Source organism: Eurosta solidaginis, chromosome 4, assembly GCF_040869045.1.
Source record: "Eurosta solidaginis isolate ZX-2024a chromosome 4, ASM4086904v1, whole genome shotgun sequence".
Taxonomy (NCBI): domain Eukaryota; kingdom Metazoa; phylum Arthropoda; class Insecta; order Diptera; family Tephritidae; genus Eurosta; species Eurosta solidaginis.
Window position 1 is genome coordinate 153,627,666 of NC_090322.1, and position 24,747 is coordinate 153,652,412.

At 39.2% G+C, this 24,747-nt stretch overlaps 2 protein-coding genes across 2 annotated transcripts; both read left to right on the forward strand.

Annotated features, from left to right (window-relative positions):
• The first annotated feature begins 12,029 nt into the window (after window positions 1-12,029).
• Window positions 12,030-12,969, forward strand: LOC137248265 (venom allergen-1-like). Its single transcript, XM_067779142.1, has 3 exons — window positions 12,030-12,155; window positions 12,217-12,605; window positions 12,714-12,969. The coding sequence occupies exons 1-3, from the start codon at window positions 12,030-12,032 to the stop codon at window positions 12,967-12,969; spliced, it is 771 nt and encodes a 256-aa protein (XP_067635243.1).
• Window positions 12,970-21,042: 8,073 nt separating this feature from the next.
• On the forward strand, window positions 21,043-21,993 carry LOC137248266 (venom allergen-1-like). Its single transcript, XM_067779143.1, has 3 exons — window positions 21,043-21,168; window positions 21,230-21,618; window positions 21,727-21,993. The coding sequence occupies exons 1-3, from the start codon at window positions 21,043-21,045 to the stop codon at window positions 21,980-21,982; spliced, it is 771 nt and encodes a 256-aa protein (XP_067635244.1). The 3' UTR covers window positions 21,983-21,993.
• Window positions 21,994-24,747: the final 2,754 nt, after the last annotated feature.

Consider the following 24,747-nt stretch of genomic DNA (forward strand, 5'->3'; position numbering starts at 1 on the left):
ATCTATCTCGATTCCTTTATACCTGTACCATCAACCATTATGAAATCAAGGTTATAATACCCTGTGTACAATTGCAGCTGGGTATAAAAATGCTATAGAACACCACCTGAGAAATAATTAATTCAAAGCCTACTATGTCATTATTAAAAAATGTCTAGGGAGTTCAGATATTTTTGCAGAACTTTCTGTACCAGGCCTTGAATGAAATACTTCCGCTTAAGCAAATTTAAAACTCTACTTAAATATCTTACAAATTCAATAAGATATTAGGTCCCTATGTAGTTTAAAAACTTCGAAAAGGTATTTCATTGGTAATTTTCCTTGATATTTAATAAATTGCCATGAGCTTTCGTTTTGTTATTATAATACACAATTTAAATGAAAATCGGTCTGGATCTATACATTCAGATAAGATTAACTGACTTATAACGAAAAAACTAGTAAAATATTGGTAGCATTTTTGGTATACGAGGAAATATTTTTGGAACACCGGTGTCCCATTTGCGTGAAATGGTTAAAAATATTGTCATAAGGTACACTTAACCAACGTGAACTTAATACTACAATTCAGCTGTACAAATATAAAAACGAGCAATCAAGTATAACTAAGTTTTCCTTTGAAAAAGAATAACAAAATATTTTACCAAATTCGCGCTAACTTCATTTCGCTAAAATAAACACAACAACCTTGAATGTTATTTTGGTAGAACAAAAACTGTTTGTTTAACTGATTTAGAATTTGTATTACGCTTAACGCATTAACCATAAAAAATTAAAAACAAAAAAAATTAAATAATACTTGCGCGATTTATCTCCGAGAAGATTTAGGCCGAATTTCTCTTCGAATTTGCGTTTTGCTTCCTTTTGATTTTCCCAACAAATTTACAGACGGGACCTACATGTTTTATGCGGATTCCATTTTCACTGAACAGCTTTTCATAGTAGAAATATGCTTGGAGTGTATGCCAAATCACTGCCGAGGCGCGACCGCGTTTAGACAAACTTTTTCCCAATTGAAAAATTTGCTCTGAATTTTTGATGTTGGTTTGGCCGGCACTTGAAATCAAGCCATTAGGTGTGGTGTGCGCAGCACGCTCCCCCACATCACGGCGGTCGCTTTTTATCAAAAAGTGGTTTGAGATTTTGGCAGGCACACGGTTAAAAGTTTGAGTCTAAATCTGAAATAGTTTGGACATACGATCAAACCAAATTTTGTTTAGATTATAACGGTCTTCCTGAAAGGGAGTGCATAGAACTGGGTTTCAATTTGAAACTGGAGATGTTTACATTTAGAGTTATAAAAAAAACTTGCAGCAATATTCAAATATAAAATTTCTTATCTTTGAATTTTCAGCACCAAATATAAATTCTTAGGATAAGTTTCAAAACCAGACGTTTCTATTCCAGTTTCTGTTTTTAGATTTTTGAAATATTTTGCTTTTGTTTCAAACCCAGAAGTGACTACAAGTTGGTATTTATGGATTTTTTTAAACTTTTTTGGTTTTCTTTTAAAACAATTTTAATATTTTAAATTTATTGTTTAAAGAAGTTTTTAATTGAAGTCGAATAAAATTAAAAGACAATATTAAATTGAGAGGTTTCCAATTTAGCAGCAAAGTGTTTCAAAAAGTGTTTAAACCGATGAATAGTTAAATATTTAGGCTCAGATTTCTAACCGTGCACTTGCACCTGAAAACTTAAATTTTTCAAGCTTCACGATTGTATATAAATAGCGCCCACAAAACTCTTATTGCTTTAGTTACTTTGTACTTCTTAACAAGCAGCGGCCAAACTCAGAAACTATAATGAATTTCCACAGTTATTTCGTGATCTTGGTTGTGGTGCTCAACTGTCTTGTAAACCGTCTAAATTCGCAACTTGGCAGTCCGCGTTATTTGGTAGCATTACTTGAGAAAGAAGAATATTTTTGCGCTGGTTCGCTAGTCTCAATGCAAATAGTGATCACAGCTACGGGTTGCCTGAAATATGTACAAACAAGTAAAATCAACGTTGCATTCACTGCAGGAACTTTCCGCGTATCCCGTCGCAAAATGAAGCAAATATTTTATGAATCTAATTCAATGCCCGACTTAAGGCATATAGTTGGAATTAAACTGAATAAAGCCTTTGAAAATAATGATGGAGTGAAGCCAATACCACTTTGCGAAAATCAACTTTTGGTGGGCTCAAATATACAATTTAATAGATGGTCTCAAATGCAAAACTCACGTTATTATATACCCGTCAAACGTGACATAACTATAGTAGAACCACAGGAATGTGTGAAGTACTACCATACAAGTATGAAAAGTAATTTGTTTTGTGCTCAACGTGGGCATGGAGTTGGTGATAAACATTCCGGAGCACCGGGCGTCGTGGATGGACAACTTTGTGCAGTGGGAATATTTTCGAATACTGGGTTCCAAGAAAGTCCGCAAGTTTATGCAAATGCAACTGATCCAGAAGTTCTGTGTTTCATAAGAGGATTGATTGATAGTACAAAATCTGGAAGGTGTTTTATTTAAATAAGTGCTGAGTGAATTATTACTCTATCTCGGCTGAACGCTCCATTTCAGATTTATTTCATAAACGTCTCAGCTCGCGTCAAAATATATAGAATTTAAACTGATATGGGTCATTTTGGGAGAAAATAATGGAGGGAGGTTCCATGAGAATTTGAACTTTGATGCAAGAAAAATGTATCTTATTAAACTGGGTATAGTATGTATACAAAAAATTTAATTTAGTCTTTAAACAATTTTCAATTTCGTTTATTCGTTTTAAACTAAAGTGCTGCTTTAACTTTTTCAATAAGGTTGAAATAGAATGTTCTATCATACGATTTGTGATTTAATAAAAAAACACAGAAAAATAGCTAACTTAACTAATTTGTATTTAATGAAGCTAATTTCAACATACGGTTAAAAGTTTGAACCTAAACCTTTAACTTTTTACTACCTTTGTATTAAGTCCCTTCCATGTTTGTCCCCTCATTTCCATACGAATTTTTGACCCACGGAAAAGTCTTTTTAGGTAACTTCCCATTGAGCTAAACACTTGATACTTGGAACATAGTTCAGATCTGGGGGACATTACAATGCAAGTGAAAAAAATCCGCTGGTGGCGCACGGATCGAGATATACAGAAAATTAATTTTAAAATGGAAATTTTACGATCGACTTTTAACTAACTTCTCGGTGATCCAGAGACTTGAAACTTAGCACATAGTTTGCGAGTCGATGGCACTATAATTCCTGGAAAACAAAATGCCGCCAGGTGGCAGACGAATCGAGATAAACGAAAATCCCTGAAAATCTCTGAAAAATCTCTGAAAAAGCAGGGAATCTTTCGATCTTAGATCAAAAACAAGTCGGTAGGTGGCACGCGTATCGAGATAGTAAGAAAACAAATTTTAATTTGGGAATCTTTCAATCCATTTTAACTATTTTGACCTAGAGACTTGAAACTTGGCACACAGTTCGAGACTTGGTGACAATACAATCGATAGAAAACAAAGTTCCGCTAGGTGGCGTGTTAATTGAGATAACTTCAAATCCCTGAAAAACGAGGGAATCTTGCTATCGATTTTTGAGTAACTTGCCGGTGAGCTAGAGACTTGAAACTTGGACCGTGGATCGTAACACGGTGACAATGCAACATTTGATCAAAAAAAAATTCGATAGGTGGCACGCGGATCGAGATAGTAAGAAAACAAATTTTAATTTGGGAATCTTTCAATCCATTTTTAACTAACTTCCTGGTGACCTAGAGACTTGAAACCTGGCACACAGTTCGAGGCTTGAGATAACTACAAATCCCTGAAAAACGACGGAATCTTGCTATCGATTTTTGAGTAACTTGCCGGTGAGCTAGAGACTTGAAACTTGGACCGTGGGTCGGAACCCGGTGACAATGCAATATTTGGTCAAAAAAATTCGGTAGGTGGCACGCGGATCGAGATAGTAAGAAAAAAATTTTAATTTGGAAATCTGTCAATCCATTTTTAACTAACTTCCCGGTGGCCAAATTAAGTAGCTGAGAAACGAGGTGGAATTCTCTTGTTATGGTGCGAGGTGGAGTTCTGTTGTTTTCGCCAGTGTTGTCAGCGAAATTTTCACTAATTCTCTTGGTGACAATACAATTTACAGAACACAAAGTTCCGCTAGGTGGCGTGCTAATTAAGATAACTAAAAATCCCTGAAAAACGAGGGGAATCTTGCGATCGATTTTTGAGTAAGTTGCCGATGAGCTAGAAACTTGAAACTTGGGCCGTGAGTCAGAATCCGGTGACAATGCAACATTCGATCAAAAAAAATTCGCTAGATGGCACACGGATCGAGATAGTAAGAAAGCAAATTTTAATTTGGGAATCTTTCAATCCATTTTAACTAACTTCCCGGTGATCTAGAGACTTGAAACTTGGCACACAGTTCGAGGCTTGGTGACAATACAATTTATAGAAACCAAAGTTCCGCTAGGTGGCGTGCTAGTCAGGATAACTGCAAATCCTTTAAAAACGGGGGGAATATTGCGAACGATTTTCGAGTAACTTCCCGATGAGGTAGCGACATGAAACTTGGGCCGTAAGTCAGAACCCGGTGACAATATTTTATGAAAAAAATTCCACTAAGTGGCGCATGGATCGAGATATTGAGAAAACTAGTTTTAAATTGGGAATTTTGCAATCGATTTTTAACTTACTTCCTGGATATCTATATACTTGAAACCAGAAATATAGTTTAAAACTCGGTGACAGTGCAATGTTTGATCAAAAACTTTCAGCTACGTAACGCACAAGTCGAACTATTTAGAAGATTAAGCCATACCCTCATGGCTAGCCTCCTGAGTGTTGCAGGCGTTGTAGAATTCCACCTCGTTGAAGGCCCAACTCAATGCACGTCCTTGTGTACTTTTAGGCGTACGCGACGATTCTTTTAGACTTTCAGGCGTATGCGAATTTCTCCACGATTTTCAGCTGTGCAAATTAAGTAGCTGATAAACGAGGTCGAATTCTCTGATAAACGAGGTCGAAACCTCTTGCGAGGTGGAATTCTGTTGTTTTCGCCACTTTTGTCAGCGAAAATTTCACTAATTCTCTTAAATCGTGGGAATTAACTATGAGGGTCGTCTTCAAGTTAATTCCGATCAAGGCAGTTAATTTCGAACTTTCGTTCGTCTATCAGCCGCTTAACCCACTATTATTTATCATGAAGCTTCTTATACTTTGATTTTCTTTGGTGAATTTTTGGGAGCAATGACCTAACAAGTGGTGAATCACGGGTTCTGGTGAATGAACTATTAGTGGTGGTGATGCACCACATTAAAAATAAATGTGGCGGCCACCGTGGTGTGATGGTAGCGTGCTCCGCCTACCACACCTTATGCCTTGGGTTTACACTCCGGGCAAAGCAACATCAAAATTTTAGAAAAATACACAATGCGAATACAAGACACAAGCCCTTCTGGTTACATGCCATTATATCCAACAGATGTCACTGGGTGATGCACCACAGCCAAGAGAATTACGGCGACATCTGCTGGATTAATGGTCATATACATATAACCTGAGGGGTTTGTGTCTTGTATTTGCAGATTTAGCTATTTTGAACAAATAAATAAAGATACGAATTTTCACTTCGGAATTACTTAAATTACCAATCAAAGTTGCAATTGCCTTTTTGTAGGAAGTACTAAAAAACTGAAAATAAAAAGATGATACAAAAAATTTTAAGGACTACCTTTATATAAATGAACCAAAAATAGAAGGAAATTTTCCTTTAATACAGACATAGTCCTGTTGAATTTTGACTAAAAAACTTTAAGAATAGCTCTTGTAAAAGAATTTTGGGATTTAAAATTATAAAGGTAGAGCGCGTGTTTAAATTTTAAATAATCAATTAGTTAATCCCAAGTACATGTTTTGCCCTAAATTGAAAGATTGCGCTCCACCTTTATAGTTTTGAATCCCAAAACTCTTTTACAGGAGCTATTGTTAAAGTTTTTTAGTCAAAATTCAACAAGACTATGTCTGTATTAAAGGAAAAATTTTTTTATCTGAACAATCGGTTGTATGGGACATCTATCTATAAATCTTATAAAATAAAGTCGCTAAATGCCATGTATGCACATAACTTCACACAGAATGCTCCGATTTTAAAACGGTTTTTTGCATTTGAAAGCTTAGCTACGTGAGATGGTACAGTTAATATAATTTGAAGGTATATATTATAGGGGCGTGGCAAATTGCCAAAATGTAGTAAAAAATCATAAAATTTTTGTTTACACAGCTATAACTCATAAACGGATGGATGGAATTAAAAAAATTCTACTTTTCAGTAAAATTTTGAAATATTTACTTTCGATCTGCATCAAAAAAAATACTTGATTCCTTTCTTATATCAGCCAAATTGTTTAAACAAAAGTAACATTTTTATCAAAAAAATCGTATGTGTGTTTGTTCGCTGTGAACTGTCCGCGCTAATTACTTTTGAGTGAGGCTTGATGCGACACATCCATACGTACATATATAGCATTCGCTGCGTTATTTAACTTCGGGCGTAGGTTTATAGGTATGTATGGATGTACAACCAAAGAGGATAAATACAATAAGAGCCGTCACTCGTTATTTTTAAGGAATTTACTCGATGTATACTGAGAGGTAGTCGCTACTTTTTTCTTGGGCGAGATGTTTATAAATGTCTTCTATACATTTTCGTGGGGTATTTGTGTTTATTTTTCCGACTGTATTTAATTAACTTATTTAATTCTCTTTCAAAAAATCACAGTTGCACAAGGGGCCTAAACGGCATGGATAAATGCGAGACAATTAAAAATGTCCCTCTCAGAAAACATTCGGCATCAATTTTTTCAATTTCCAGCGAGATACTCGCCGCAAAATAACGAGTGACGGCTCTTATTGTATTTATCCTCTTTGGTACAACACTACATAGTATAAAACAGTCGCTTTTTCTGTCCCTATGTCCCTTTGAATGCTTAAACCTTTAAAAATACGCAACGGATTTTGATGCGCTTTTTTAACAGATAAAGAGTGATTGAAGAGAAAGTAACGGATGAACATACTTGGCTGAAAATTGGTGGAGGGGTAGCTTAGAACCAGGAGACAGACATAGGCTAATTTTTATCCCGTTCTGGATAGGGTCTTGAGATCAAAACGTGGACCTGGGTAATCCTGGGATATGTTTGTACAATATGGGTATCGAATGTAAGATGTTCATGAGTACTTTGATACGGGGTATTTTTCGTACCCGCGGATAACTAGGGTCTCGATATATAAGCGAAAACGTGAACGCGGGTACCCCTAAAATGTGTTTATAGAATATGGATTACGAATGAAAGCTGTTGATGAGTGCTTTATTACAGGGTAGTTTTCATACCTATTTGTGAATGGTCTCGAGATATAGGCCAAAACGTGCATAAGGGTAACACTAGGATTTGTTTTTACATTATGGGTATCAAATTGAATCTGTTGATGAGTGCTTTAGTACAGAGTAATTTTTATCCCGCTGGGTGACTAGGGTCTCATGATATGGGCAAAACCTGGACCCGGATACCCCTAGAATGTGTGTGTAATATGGATATCAAATGAAAGTTGTTGCTGAGAGCTTTAAAGAAATTTTCATTGTGATATTCGGTTTAGTTGCATTAACCTGGCAAAACTGATAAATGTGCATGCGAAGCCATGAATTAATACATGAATTAATTTTTACCCACATAACTATTTACATACGTCCTATTCGATTTGCCTGGCAATAAGGGATGAAGAAGAATGGGAAAAACTTTAGAGAAGAGAAAAGAGAGAAGGAGACTGAGAAAGAGGTAGATTGAAACGAAAATAGAGATAGATGAAGCGAAAATGCGGAGGGAGGAGTGAATAAAAGGATTAAGAAAAAGTGAGGAGGCTTATTAAAATGTATGGAGATAGACCAAATTTAGGGCAGAACAACGTCTGACGGGTCTGCTAGTATGCTATATATACCACCGATCTATAAAACTTTTTCAGACAACAATGTATGCCCTATATTTAAGCATTTTCAGAAGTTCGAAGCTTCTAACTTATAAATTCATAATCAAACACTCAAATATGCCCGCTCACCAAATTTCATAAAGATATGTCAAAAATTGAGGAACTAGTTTGAATTCAAACCGACACTTGGACAGACGGACGAACGGACGGACGGACATGGCTAAATCAACTCTCATCGTCATCCTGATCAATTCGGATCCATTTCATTTCATTTTCCTAACCTCATTTCCATGAAAGGTATAAAAAAGGACGGAGTTTAGAGTCTATATAAAGCACTGGCAGGAACTGTTTGGTTAGCATCCCATTTCTCTCCCTGATGGGGAGTATTCTCCCCTCATTATGTAGATGGTGTTCTGGGGACATGAAAAGACAGCCCGTGGCGATTCTGAGAGCAGTATTTTGGCAGGCCTATATCTTCTTCCAGTGAGTTGTTTTTAGGCTTGGCGACCATATATGGGACGTGTAGCATGCAATCGGCTGGGCTATTGCTACTGCCAGCAAGAGATTTGAGGATTTTATTACGGCTCTGGATTTACGGTACAATTGCGGCTGCATGCGCACCAAAATGTAGATCCTGATCAAACGTCACACCTAAGATTTTGGGGTGTAGGACAGTCGGTAGCGTAGTGCCATCGACGTGGATGTTCAAAATGGTCGACATTTGGGACGTCCATATTGTAAATAAGGTTGCGGAGGATTAAGTCGGTGATAATGCCAGGTTTCGTGAGGCGAAAAAACTGGAGAGATCATGGAGGTAGCCGTTTATTCTATTACAAAGCTCATTCGATCTGTGGGCCTAGGCATGTGGCCATTATTGTGCAGTCATCGGCATAGGAAACAATAGTAACTCCTTCTGGTGGCGAAGGTAGCTTTGATATGTAGAACTTATCGATATTGATGGTCCTTTGTCGGATATAGATCCGGTACGTGTCGGCAACAAAGCATCATTGATCTTACACAGAATTTTTATTAAAAGCATACATTGAGCTGGCCTTCTATACAAAACTAAGGACTTAAATAAAAATTTCTATAGTTTAAATAATTTAAATTAATAGTCGCACCACCCCGGCCACCGACAAATTGGCGAATTTTCCGAGTGTATTTCGGCCATGAAAAGTTTCTCAGTGAAAATTCATATGCCTTGGAGTTGTGCCTAGCTTAGGTTTCTGTACTGAATGTACTAATTTATTTAGTGATATCAGAATTTTGTCAAACAACCATACTGGAAAACCCTATCAGAAACCAGGATCTATGTTACAAAATAATTCCGTTCTATTGGCAAATACAAGAAGATTTCTAGGGTCTATGCGCAAGTGCCGAGTGCAGGGCACGAGTACAAAATGTGTTCCCAGCGGGGGATTAGAATATATACGCGGTAGGTATGCCTGTCGTAAGAGGCGACTAAAATTGATTTCAGGGGTTGTGTAGCGCAATATATAGCTTCCTCAACCCAACTGTCAACCTGACCTACTATCCTGTTTCATTAACAGACAAGGCTCTGGCGACCCCAAGTTCCTAGAAGGTTTAATGTGGTCATATAAATCGTTCCCGAAGTGATCGGGCTGTTACCTTAATGGTGCCTTGTTACCGAAACGTACCGGATATATATCCGACAAAGGACCATCAATATCGATAACTTCGACATATCAAAGTTACCTTCCCCATCGGAAGGAGTTACTATTGTTTCCTATGCCGATGACTGCACAATAATGGCCACATGCCCAGGCCCACAGATCGATGAGCTTTGTAATAGAATAAACGGCTACCTCCCTGATCTCTCCAGTTTTTCGCCTCACAAAACCTGGCATTATCACCGACTAAATCCTCCGCAACCTTATTTACAACATGGACGTCCCAAATGTCGAACACTTTGAACATCCACGTCGATGGCACTACGCTACCTACTGTCCTACACCCCAAAATCTTGGGTGTGACGTTTGCTCAGGATCTACATTTTGGTGCGCATGCAGCCGCAATTGTACCGAAAATCCAGAGCCGTAATAAAATCCTCAAATCTCTTGCTAGCAGTAGCAATAGCCCAGCCGATTGCATGCTACACGTCCCCTATATGGTCGCCAAGCCTAAAAACAACTCACTGGAAGAAGCTACAGGCCTACCAAAATACTGTTCTCAGAACCGCCACGGGCTGTCTTCTTATGTCCCCAGAACACCATCTACATAATGAGGTGAGAATACTCCCCAACAGGGAGAGAAATGAAATGCTAACCAAACAGTTCCTGTTGAATACCCAGAAACCTGGGCATACCAACAGACATCTGATTGATGAGCCACCATCGCCCAGGGGCATAAGGAGTCATCTCCGTAAGCATTATGAGGAAATACGGCACCTGAGAACTCAACCGTATGAAACCAAAAAACATAAGCAGGTCCCCAGTGAACTCCACAAACAGGCGTCGGACCTTTATGCCAGGAATTGCCCGGTGAATCCAGTACTCAAAAAACAGTACCCAAAACTTGCGGAAGAGGAACGCATACTCCCCAGGGAAACGCGAGTCACTCTAGCTCAACTTCGATCTGGATACTTTAACACGTTAAACTCTTACCTATCCAGAATCAACCCCGACATACAAAATGTATGCCCCGTTTGCAATGTGTCCCCACATGACAAGAACCATCTCTTTAATTGTAATGTGGAACCAACTCCTCTAACACCCATCTCATTATGGTCCACCCTTGTTGAAACAGCAAGTTTCCTTGGACTCCCGTTAGAGGATAGTGATGACAATTTGTGATCGGTCGCACCTATGGGATGGGGCGAAGCACTGCTACAACAACAACAACAACATAGCACCCCCCTCAAAGTCTTCGGGGAGTGTCTTTATCGTTAATACAACAACCACAACAGCACAAAATGTGCTTGATCGTTTCCTCCTCCAACCCACACAAAGACCGAATTTAAAAACGTGTGACGCCAGATGGCAGTGTTAGAATAACTTTGTTAGTCTAAGGTTGAAAGACCTGCACATGGTCTTCGACACTTTGCATCGCCGCGCTTGCTTCCACGCCTTTCCTGGTAAGTCGATCATATTCAACTCTCTCGTTCTATTAATCTGATTTGGGCGTACAAGCGGTACAATGGCTGCATTCTATTTAGCTAGCTCATCCGCTTTTTCATTTCCATTTATTCCCATATATCCAGGAACCCAATATAGATATATGTATATTTCTCCCTATCAAGATTCTTTTCGGGGATTTCTTACACTCAGCACACATCTGATATCGCGCCATGAGAGATTATTGCCTTAATTGCTGTTTGGCTGTCAATATAAAAATTTACGCGGCTGCTAACCTTACTCCTTTTATTACTTTGGAACTATCGGTATACACGTGTATCGCCTCGACTATCAATTGGGCGCCCTTTCGCAACCTTCCACCGCTATTGTGGCTAAGCGAGACCCATAGAAGCACAGGTAGTCTTTTCGTTCAATATTTGATGACTTTGTACTACTATTACTATATGAAGCATTAAGTCTCTTTACAGTTGTTAACGTTTTGTTTTACGCCATCAGGTCTACAGGCGGAATGTGCAGAATGGCATACAGCGCAGCCGTCGGGGTTGTTTTCAGGGCTCCCGTTATGCCAAGCATTGATAGCCTGCATACTTCCTCTAATTTTTTCAGTTAGGTTGTTTTTTGTGTGGCCGCCCCGAAACAAGGACTCCATAGTGTAGGAAGGCGTTACAATTGCTATAAATATGAAATAAGACAGAGAGGGGCGATAGACCCCACGTACACATTCTCTTCCACGTTCAGCTCCCACGTAAGTAGACATTTTTGGATATTTTTTATTTGCAAGTTAACCTAAACAGCTTAACAAATATTTGAAACTAACATTTTTTAAATAAATTTGTATTAATATTTGTTTACAATTAAAATAATTCCAAAACAAAAAAATGCTATAAAAATGTGTCTTTAATTCAGATAAACTGTAGATTTGGGTATTTCCAGTTAATTAAACGGTAACAATGAAACTGATACTCGCAATCTTAGCCACTTTAGCGGTAACATGCGATTACGCTTCCGCAACAACAAACTTCTGTGACGCCTCCTTGTGCTCGGGAGCACAACATATCGGCTGCAATAATAAAGGAGTAAGTTATAAAAAATCAAAAGATATATCAATCCCTATGATACATATTTTTATATTATTAGAACTGGGCATCCACATGCACCCAAGCTTCTTTGGTCCCTTTGACAGAAGACCAAAGGAATCTTATCGTCAACGCACACAACAAATATCGCAATGTCGTTGCTGGTGGTGAAACTAAATTGAATGCCGCTTGCCGTATGGCCACCATGCAGTGGGATGAAGAATTAGCTACATTGGCTGCTTTGAATGTTAAACAATGCCAAATGAATCATGATGCTTGCCACAATACTGAATCCTTCTTGTATTCTGGTCAAAATTTGGCTTGGTTCGGTTTCACCGGTACTGGAGATAACTCAAAATTAGCTGAACAATCTGTCGATTTGTGGTATGGTGAAATTAAAGATACCGCAGTTAGTCATGTCGCCAAATATCCAAATGGTTATTCTGGACCGTAAGTATATTTTTTTTGTTCATTTCCAGTAGAGAAACTCTTAAAAAAAATTTATGTAATTCGTTTTCAATATTTTTTTCTTTTTTCTTTTTTTTTTTTTAATTACAGCACAATTGGTCACTTCACTGTACTGGCTGCCGATAAGAACACCCACGTTGGTTGCGCTGTTGCCAACTATATTGAGAAAGGTCAAACATACAACTCATTCCTTATGGCTTGTAATTATGCTACAACAAACATGGTAAATTTCCCCATCTACGAATCTTGCGCTACTCCTGCCTCAAAATGTACAACTGGTACGAATCCCTCCTACAAGAATCTGTGCTCAACCAAGGAATCATATTCCGTTAACAAATGGTTCTAAGCTAAATTAAGTAGCTGCTAATAAAATTTTAGGAAAACTAAAAAAAAATTTGTATTGTTATTTGTTTGTCCCCCGATATCTGTTTTAGATTAGATTACGGCAGGCATAGCTTCTATGTCTTTTGGATGTGCTTCTTGTTATGGATTCGCATCTTTGATGGAGCAGCAAGGAAGGCAGTCGGCATGATATCGTGGTGCTCTGTGGCTAGTCATGTCGGCTGGGCTGGGTTCTTGCCAGCCTTGCTGTCCTGCGCCATAAACAGAAAAAATTTCCTATCATGCCTATTCAAAATCAACTGTCAAAGAGCGCAGAACTAATTCAAAACGCTCAAATTCAAACTAAAACAACATCCGGCAGAACCGGATGCCACGGACAGACCGTTACAACATTCAAACTCTAAAATACAAAAAAAAAAACTAAACGCAAAAAAAAAGGAACAAAATTAACCGAACCGGAAATGACCGGTTACTAATGCTGAAAATCAAAATACAAAAAAAATGGAAATTAAAATAAAAGGGGAAAGGGCCGAATATACATAGGGGCGCCGCGGGTGTTGTTGCGACGCCCGGTGCTTTACCCACCCTCAAATCCATGGCCACCAACGCACCTAAATTTCCGGTAGCCCCTTACCAGCTAGCCCTATGTGCCTTCTAAAGGAAAACGAACACCAGCATTCCCATTTTCAATTTACAATTTTATTTAAAATTCATTATAGAGAATAAAGAAATAAACAAAGGTTGCTTAAACACAAAAGGATGCCCCCGCAGGGGTTAGAAGGACAAAGCAAGACTGCTTATGGTAAACCCAGAACCTTGAACGAGATCGAAAAACTTAGAGCTACGAATATCGAAAGTAGCATAAATACTTAAAATGCCGATTTTAGCTAGTTCAAGGAAGAACAAAGTTTTAACCCTGGAAACTGAAATTAATTTCATTAAACTGGAGAGATTTCATCTGTTTGCGGTGAATTTGAAGCTGGCAATTCACTTCTAAAGCCAAGTCTTGTTCTGACCTTAACCGCCGCCGTGGTTCACCGGTTATTTTAAAGATTCTTTCAATCTTAGCCGGCTTTCCTTCCTAGTTCTTTGAAGGGTTTATACTAAATATAGGCAATGTGTATAAAGGCCTTATAATGGAGCGCAACTGTTATATAATATTCTTTGCTTAAACGCGAACAAAAGTTTATTGAAAGAACAAGAGATATTCAGAGGAAGTTTGTCGCTCCTACGAATTTAGAAAGTGCCTTATAATGCCCTTATTCTCTAAGTAATATAATTTGTTTACGACGGGTTACAATTATTTCCAAATTTCCCGCTTACAACTAATATTTCGTGAAGACATAAGAAAAACTTCGCAAGAAATTTACCTTTTGTCAATTTCACCTCATAGGTGGTACTTCAAAAGTCTCATAATAACATAATATACAAAGGCGGTGTCAGCTAAAATGTTATATATTATATAAACAAAAATAAAAGTGTAATAATTAATAAAGGTAGGACGCAGAGTTTTATCTAGTCTCCGAACGAAATTATAGCTTATTCGTTGTATTTGTTGTAGCCACCCTTCCTTTCCCCTTTTGTAATTATTTAATTTACTTATTGATTTTATTTACTTATCGAGTTCACTTGTTCTGCTCATTTATTAATAGGATTTATTTAATCTAAATTAATTCTAATTCAATTTAACTGAAATTTTAGTTAATTTAATGGGATTTAGATTCATTTTAACTTTTATTTTACTATATGTATATATATATATATATATATATAGAGATATATATATATATATGTGGATATATGTGTACACCCATGGGTAAGCCTAAAATGTTAGATATAAAAGTAAAATAAAAGTTAAAATGAATCTAAATCCCATTAAATTAACTAAAATTTCAGTTAAATTGAATTAGAATTAATTTAGATTAAATAAATCCTATTAATAAATGATATATATAATTCCTTTTAATTTTATTTTTCGAAAGCGTAAAAAAAAATTTGCTGGCTACTTTCTTTACCTAAGCCTTAAGTTGTTCAGAAAAAAAATCATACAATAGTAAAAATTTTGTTCTTACATTTAGTGGACATGAATCATTAATGCATAGACGACATAATAAAATTTACAATTCTCCAAAGTTATCGATTGCATTCTCTGTTACGACAAATTTTTCTAAAATCAGCATGTTGTGGTTGAATTATGTCCACGCAATCGAATTCATAAACATTCAAACCGATGTGGGCACGTCAATCAATTCAAAGCCTAACTGCCCAGAGGGGAAATTTGCGTTTACAAAAAAAGAGTCTTTCCTGAATTGGTCTATGCTCAGGCTTTACGTTAGGCGATTTAATCGTTTTTAATTCCAAATTTTGTAAAATTTTGTTCAATTAAGAGTATATTGGAACAAACTCACCGACTTAGAGGTTGTTCTTATTGTTGGTGTTTCTGGTGGTGTTGCAGCAGGCCTATGTTCGGCGGCCCTGCTGTTGTTGTTGTTCAAGCTGGTGTTGCAGGAGGCCTATGCTTAGCGGCCCTGCTGGTGTTGTTGTAGCTGGTGTTGCAGCAGGCCTATGCTTAGCGGTCCTGCAGTTGTTGTTGTAGGTGGTGTTGCAGCAGGCCTATGTTTAGCGGCGCTGCTGGTGTTGTTGTAGCTGACGTTGTTGGAGCAGGCCTGTGTTCGGCGGCCCTGCTGTTGTTGTTGCCGAAAGCCTATATTCAGCGGCCCTGCCGTGGTTGTTATACCTGGTGGTGGTGTTAAACCTAGTGGATGCTTCGGGTTTGGTTGGCGCTGCCGATGGGGTTGCGGTTGTGATTGCGCGGTCGAAGTGGTTGTTGTGGCCACTGGCGATGGTGGTTGGCGCAGTTGATGGTGGTTGCGCTAAGCACACTTAAAGAGCGTGCTTGATGACGCTGTTCCTAAAAAAAGTCCCTTCACACTTACGAAACACACACGGATTATTTAGTTAATTTATGTATACTGAATTAATTATCGTATAGCAACATTGACTAAATGGAAAATTAATTGAAAATTATTAACAGAATTTCTTGTGCTTGCTTTGTCGAATGGCGACGTGTGGCTGTAATACGGTGATGTCCGCACGAAAGCTTTTGTTCGCTAGCTGGCGGTATAATACACGCGTAATTAAACAGAAAATTATCGACAAACTGCGCTAAATAAATTTTTATTAATTATACGGGTTTAGCACGCGCTACAAAAACTTTTGCCGATTTTTCTATTTTCGGCCACCACCTTTGCCAAACTTTTTTGTTCCTCTTTTATCTTTCCGCGCAAAATGGCCACACACACCATGGTCTTGTAGAAAAAGTTTCCTTCCATTATTGCGACTGCGCAGTGGAACGGCGCCGTTAAAAGCCTTCCGCGATTTACAACCAGATTGACTGAATTTTGTGTGTGTTAGTGCAGTCGGGTGGCTTCGTGACACACGTATTTGTTGTCGGCTACACGTTGATGAAAATCAAAAATTTTTGATTTTTTCATTTGACGCTAGCTTATTTGATAGTCGCGGGGTGTGATTGACAAAACGCAGTGTTGTATTTAGTTTGTGTCGACATTCAAAATGAACAAGTGCAATTCATATTAAAATTTATTGAAAATTATCAATGTTTAGCAGCTTTATGGAATGTAAAGCTTTTATTATTATTTAATAAAATGTTTATTAATTTTTTTATTATTTAATAAAACTGCTGTAGCTGCAAGTAAAAAAAGTCATCATCCGATGACGGCATATTCACGTCCGAACGCTATGGTTTCTCAATGCAAATGTTGATTGATGGCTTTTTATTTGATAGTCGCGGGGCAAGCGTCAAATACCCGACACGCACATATACAAAAATTCAGTCAATCTGGTTGTAAATCGCGGAAGGCTTTAAATCGCATGATTTAACTGTGGTTGTCATGGTAGAACTTTACCAGGTGGTAGTCAGTGTGACGATCCTGCAGCCATCATTAAAAGTTCGATATATTTCGTTTTGGTGAACAGATGGACTAATGTCAAAATCGTACTGCGCTGAAGGTTAATGTGTCAATTTGTATGAAACCACAAGTCAGCTGTCAGCTTGTATAGTTACGCCATGGTGGTTGCCGTTATTGGGAATTTTTCCCCACCATTGGATTATTTCGCGATGCCACCTGCGCGAAATTAAAAAAAAATTTGCTTTAACCATCCCAGGCAGACATGAGTGAGGGTGAATCCTACCTTTTTCCCTATCACCACGTTTCAAGGTTGACTCTCCCAAGTGGACCATAACATTCTATGTCTTTCGATGTGCCTATGAAACAGACAGCTGATGATTACTACACTCAGCTGTCACACCTGCTGACTGATAGCAATCTTCGACCTAACGATGTGGCCGAGCAGTGGGAGTACATTTTTAGCGCTTCTTCGGAAAAAATATATGCTGCCTATATGGCAATGCTATTGGCGGCCACCGTGGTGTGATGGTAGCGCGTTCCGCCTACCACACCGTATGCCCTGGGTTCACACCCCGGGCAAAGCAACATCAACATTTTAGAAATATTATTATTATTATTATATATTGGAAAAGGAGTGACGATTCACTGCTTTACACTGGATAGGATCACTAGTGTTGCCACCTTCGGCTCCCTGGTTATTAATTTTAGAAATAAGGTTTTTCAATTAGAAGAAAATTTTTCTAAACGGTGTCGCCCCTCGGCAGTGTTTGGTAAGCGCTCCGGGTGTATTTCTGCCATGAAAAGCTCTCAGTGAAAACCCATCTGTAACCGTGGACGCCTTTCGTTCTTGATCGATTATATGCAACTTTTGTCTCCTTTTGATTTCTCCCAAACGGCTTGGCACGTTTAACGTCGATTCATCGAGTGCTGTACTCTCCTTTGCCAACCTATCTCCTTTTCGTTACCGTCTATCCTTTTATGACATGGAACACAGTATAGATGTGCTTCTTTGCATTACAGGACACTTCATGATGAAGTACTATTTGAAATTATTGCCTTGGTCACCGCCCAACTTTCAATACTTATTGACACATATTGACGTGACTGCAGCTTAAGCGCACTGCTACGGTCGTAGAGTGTGTACCCTTCTCCTCATTGCTAGCTGATAGGGATGAGACGAGAAAGAAGAAGTGAGAATGGCAATATCCCGGCTAAAGCATTACAATGTGCCGGGTATCGAAAGAATTAGCAAAGAACATGCATCACCTCCTGTACAAAATACTGTCGAGCGAGCGCATGCCTCCATACAAAACTAGGGACTTAAATAAAAAGTTCTATAGTTTAAATAATTTAAATTTAATAGCCGCACCACGCCGGCCACCGACAAATTGGCGAATTCTCCGAGTGTATTTTGGCCATGAAAAGTTTCTCAGTGAAAATTCATATGCCTTGCAGCTGTCGTTCCGAGGAGGATTAAAATATGTATGTCCCGTCCAGCCAATTTGTAGGAAAAATTAAAAATGGGCGCGTTGCAAACTACAAATTTACAAAAATATACAGAATGAAAAGCCCGCCCTTCTTACCTTGCTCATCCGAATTTTTTAGTTCCATCCATTCCCAGAAGACATGTTATGTTTTGATGCAACATGTAGCTAAAGATTCTCAGTATTTTCATTTCGGTACTCCCACCTGAGGTGTATTTTAGCACCTTTGTGCCATAATTCTAATATCACCCAGGCAACATATCGCTAACCAATAAATTACTATAGCAAAGAAATTTGACCAAATAATACAAGTCGCTTGCGAGGTTTGCTATTCGTACTGGGCCTTTCATTCCACGCTGGAGCTGTTACGCCCCCCCCCCCCCCCCCCCCGCACAGCTGGCTGTTGCACAGTGTAAAAGAATTAAGTTTTCTAAAAAACACGTTTTTTATTAATCATTGTTTGTGCCTAGCTTAGGTTTCTGTACTGTAGCTTCTCCAACCCAATTCTCAACCTCAACTACTATCCTGTTTCATTAACAGCCAAGGCTCTGGCGACCCCAAGTTCCTAGAAGGTTTAATATGGTCATATAAATCATTCCCGAGATGGTCAGGCTGGTACATTAATGGTGCTTTATTACCGACACGTACCGGTTCTATATCCGACAAAGGACCATCAATATCTATAAGTTCTACATATCAAAGCTACCTTCGCCACCAGAAGGAGTTACTATGTATTGCATGCTACACGTCCCCTATATGGTCGCCAAGCCTAAAACCAACTCACTGGAAGAAGCTACAGGCCTGGCAAAATACTGCCCTGAGAACCGCCACGGGCTGCTTCTTATGTCCCCAGAACACCATCTACATAATGAGGCGAGAATACTCCCCATCAGGGAGAGAAATGAAATGCTAACCAAATAGTTCCTGTTGAATACCCAGAAACCTGGGCATCCCAACAGATATCTGGTTGATGAGCCAACACCGCCCAGGGGCTTAAGGAGTCATCGCCATAAGCATTATGAGGAAATGCGGCACCTGAGAACTCAATCGTACGAAGCCAAAAAACATAAGCAGGTCCTCAGTGAACTCCACAAACAGGCGTCGGATCTTTATGCCAGGAATTGCCCGGTGAATCCAGTACTCAAACAACCCAAAACTTGCGGAAGAGGAACGCATACTCCCCAGGGAAACTCGAGTCACTCTAGCTCAACTTCGATCTGGATACTTTAACAGGTTAAACTCTTACCTATCCAGAATCAACCCCGACATACAAAATGTATGCCCGCTTGCAATGTGTCCCCACATAACACCAACCATCTCTTTAATTGTAATGTGGAACCAACTCCTCTAACACCCCTCTCATTATGGTCCACCCCTGTTGAAACAGCAAGTTCCCTTGGACTCCCGTTAGAGGATAGTGATGACAATTTGTGATCGGTCGCACCTATGGGATGGGGCGAAGCACTGCTACAACAACAACAACAACAACATATCACTCCACCAAAGCCTTCGGGGAGTGTCATTATCGTTAATACAACAACAACAGCACCAAATGTGCTTGGTCGTTTCTTCCTCCAACCCATACAAGACCGAATTTAAAAGCATGTTACGCCAGGTGGCAGTGTTAGAATAACTTTGTTAGTCTAAGGTTGAAAGACCTGCACATGGTATTCGACAATTTGCATCGCCGCGCTTGCTTCCACGCCTTTCCTGGTAAGTCGATCATGTTCAACTCTCTCGTTCTATTAATCTGATTTTGGCGTACAAGCGGTACAATGGCTGCATTCTATTTAGCTAGCTCATCCGCTTTTTCATTTCCATTTATTCCCATATATCCAGGAACCCAATATAGATATATGTATATTTCTCCCTATCAAGATTCTTTTCGGGGATTTCTTACACTCAGCACACATCTGATTTCGCGCCATGAGGGATTATTGCCTTAATTGCTGTTTGGCTGTCAATATAAAAATTTACGCGGCTGCTAACCTTACTCCTTTCATTACCTTGGAACTATCGGTATACACGTGTATCGCCTCGACTATCAATTGGGCGCCCTTTCGCAACCTTCCGCCGCTATTGTCGCTAAGCGAGACCCATAGAAGCACTGGTAGTCTTTTCGTTCAATATTTGATGACTTTGTACTACTATTACTATATGAAGCATTAAGTCTCGTTACAGTTGTTAACGTTATGTTTTACGCCATCAGGTCAACAGGCGGAATGTGCAGAATGGCATACAGCGCAGCCGTCGGGGTTGTTTTCAGGGCTCCCGTTATGCCAAGCATTGATAGCCTGCATACTTCCTCTAATTTTTTGAGTTAGGTTGTTTTTTGTGTGGCCGCCCCGAAACAAGGACTCCATAGTGTAGGAAGGCGTTACAATTGCTATAAATATGAAATAAGACAGAGAGGGCGATAGACCCCACGTACACCTTCTCATCCACGTTGAGCTCCCACGTAAGTAGAAATTTTTGGATATTTTTTATTTGCAAGTTAACCTAAACAGCTTAACAAATATTTGAAACTAACATTTTTTAAATAAATTTGTATTAATATTTGTTTACAATTAAAATAATTTCAAAACAAAAAAAATGCTATAAAAAGGTGTCTTTAATTCAGATAAACTGTATATTTGGGTATTTCCAGTTAATTAAACGGTAACAATGAAACTGATACTCGCAATCTTAGCCACTTTAGCGGTAACATGCGATTACGCTTCCGCAACAACAAACTTCTGTGACGCCTCCTTGTGCTCGGGAGCACAACATATCGGCTGCAATAATAAAGGAGTAAGTTATAAAAAATCAAAAGATATATCAATCCCTATGATACATATTTTTATATTATTAGAACTGGGCATCCACATGCACCCAAGCTTCTTTGGTCCCTTTGACAGAAGACCAAAAGGATCTTATCGTCAACGCACACAACAAATATCGCAATTCCGTTGCTGGTGGTGAAACTAAATTGAATGCCGCTTGCCGTATGGCCACCATGCAGTGGGATGAAGAATTAGCTACATTGGCTGCTTTGAATGTTAAGCAATGCCAAATGAATCATGATGCTTGCCACAATACTGAATCCTTCTTGTATTCTGGTCAAAATTTGGCTTGGTTCGGTTTCACCGGTACTGGAGATAACTCAAAATTAGCTGAACAATCTGTCGATTTGTGGTATGGTGAAATTAAAGATACCGCAGTTAGTCATGTCGCCAAATATCCAAATGGTTATTCTGGACCGTAAGTATATTTTTTTTGTTCATTTCCAGTAGAGAAACTCTTAAAGAAAATTTATGTAATTCGTTTTCAATATTTTTTCTTTTTTCTTTTTTTTTTTTTTAATTACAGCACAATTGGTCACTTCACTGTACTGGCTGCCGATAAGAACACCCACGTTGGTTGCGCTGTTGCCAACTATATTGAGAAAGGTCAAACATACAACTCATTCCTTATGGCTTGTAATTATGCTACAACAAACATGGTAAATTTCCCCATCTACGAATCTTGCGCTACTCCTGCCTCAAAATGTACAACTGGTACGAATCCCTCCTACAAGAATCTGTGCTCAACCAAGGAATCATATTCCGTTAACAAATGGTTCTAAGCTAAATTAAGTAGCTGCTAATAAAATTTTAAGAAAACTAAAAAAAAATGTTATTGTTATTTGTTTGTACCCCTACATCTGTTTTACATTAGATTACGGCAGGCATAGCTTCTATGTCTTTGGATGTGCCTATGTAACAGACAGCTGATGATTATTACACTGAGCTTTCACACCTGCTGACTGATAGCAATCTTCGACCTAACGATGTGGCCGAGCAGTGGGAGTACATTTTTAGCCCTTCTTCGGAAAAAATATATGCTGCCTATATGGCAACGCTTTTGGCGGCCACCGTGGTGTGATTGTAGCGTGCTCCGCCTACCACACCGTATGCCCTGGGTTCACACCCCGGGCAAAGCAACATCAACATTTTAGAAATATTATTATTATTATTATATATTGGAAAAGGAGTGACGATTCACTGCTTTACGCTGGATATGATCACTAGTGTTGCCACCTTTGGCTCCCTGGTTATTAATTTTAGAAATAAGGTTTTTCAATTAAAAGAAAATTTTTCTAAGCGGGGTCGCCCCTCGGCAAGCGCTCAGGGTGTATTTCTGCCATGAAAAGCTCTCAGTGAAAACTCATCTCAGTGAAAACTCATCTGTCTCGTTAGATGCCGTTCGGATTTGCGCATGATCCTAGAAATTTTGCAGCCTCGCGCCTCCGATATTTGTAACCGTGGACGCCTTTCGTTCTTGATTGATTATATGCAACTTTTGTTTCATTTTGATTTCTCCCAAACGGCTTGACACATTTAACGTCGATTCATCGAGTGCTGCACCCTCCTTTGCCAACCTATGGCCTTTTCGTTACCGTCTATCCTTTTATGACATGGAACACAGTATAGATGTGCTTCTTTGCATTACAGGACACTTCATGATGAAGTACTATTTGAAATTATTGCCTTGGTCACTGCCCTACTTTTAATACTTATTGACACATATTGACGTGACTGCAGCTTAAGCGCACTGCTACTGTCGTAGAGTGTGTACCCTTCTCCTCATTGCTAGCTGCTAGGGATGAGACGAGAAAGAAGAAGTGAGAATGGCAATATCCCGGCTAAAGCATTACAATGTGCCGGGTATCGAAAGAATTAGCAAAGAACATGCATCACCTCCTGTACAAAATACGGTCGAGCGAGCACATGCCTCCATATTGGAGTTTAAATGTACTCCGCCACAAGAAAGGCGACCACACAACTGCGCTTATTACCGCGGAATCAGCAAGCTGAATATCGCGAATAAGATTCTATCTAAGGTATTGCGTGGAAGACTGAAGCAAAAAGTCAACGATCTGATTAGACCTTAGCATTTAGGTCTCACAAGCCAACCTAATAAAACCGCACTGTGTTTTTTTAGCGCACGCAAACAACCGGCGTTTTTTGCCCTAACCCAAATAAGCCCTAACCCAAAAATTGGAAATCGAGTTAGGTTTTCACGCATCAAATTCAATTTGGGATGCTCTCATACAAGTTGTATGTGCATGAGACATATTTGACAGAAAATGACTTGCGTGCGTTTATATTAGGTTGGCTTGTCAGACCAGGTAAATCTATTACCGCCAAATCTTTACGACTCGTCAGATCCTGGAGATAAAAAAATGGACACTCTCCATCTTTTTGTCGACTTCATAGGTGCCTTTAACAGCGCGAAAACGAGTTGATGGTATGCTGCTAAGTCTGAATTTGGACCACATGCAAAGTTAATAAGGCTCTGTCAAATAACGTTGAGTAATACCATCAGCTCCGTAAAGAGTTGGAAGGGTCTATCCGAGCCCTTCGAAACCAAACGAGGCTTCAGACGAGGCGAAGCCTTTTCGTGCAATTTTTTTAACCTAGTTCTCGGGATTAACCTAGTGCTCGGGACTATAATTCTAGCAGTAGAACTAAACGTGATGGCACAATATATTATAACAAAGTACAATTGCTGGAGTATGTTGATGATATTGTTATCATTGGCGTCTTGATTCTGGTTTATTTAGTGCAGTGAATAAACACCTAAAGGTTCCTACAAAGAAAATACTTCAGTCGCAGATTGTAAGCAGAGGAAGGGGACACCCCCCATGAGTTGGGAAAGGCAGGGTGCAGGCATCTCTTGGCCTGGATAAACGAGGAATATGTGGATGTGACATACATTGGTGTTTCAGTCAAGAGGGCCGATGTGTTATTTTAAGACTCAAACAATATTTTCGATGACACCAACGGGTTTAATAGCAATCTCATTATGCTCCAAGGGTTTCCAGAGGTCTCACATAACAAGACTGCATAAAAGAATAGTATTATGCTTCGATCGAAAACACACACACAGGCACATAGCTTTGGATTTTACGAGAGCAGCAGCTTTCTGTGCCATTAGAGTGTATACTGAGAGGGCGAGAGGGCCTTGCAGTATGCCACTAACGATATAGTTACGGGCAACATTTAAGTGAGTGATGGTTGACAACATTTGAGTAAAAATGGCTTGGGAGGCGAAAAACTGTGGCGGAGGACAGTATTAACAACGGGAAGTATCGGGAAGGCATCAGATGGGCGGGGAAATGATAGCGGCCGGAAACAGCTGCATAGCAGAACTACTAACAGTCGTAAAGCTACTGATGTATGGCGGCGGCAATAGCTGGGCACAGGTATAATATCGGGCTGCCAACGGTTCTAGTAACAACGGTATGGCAGGACGGCAGCAGCTGGGCGGTGCTTTAAAACCGGGCGGCGCCTGTTGAATAGCCAGGGTGGTCTAGCATTGATGCTCGTTCGGCAGAGTCATTGTCTA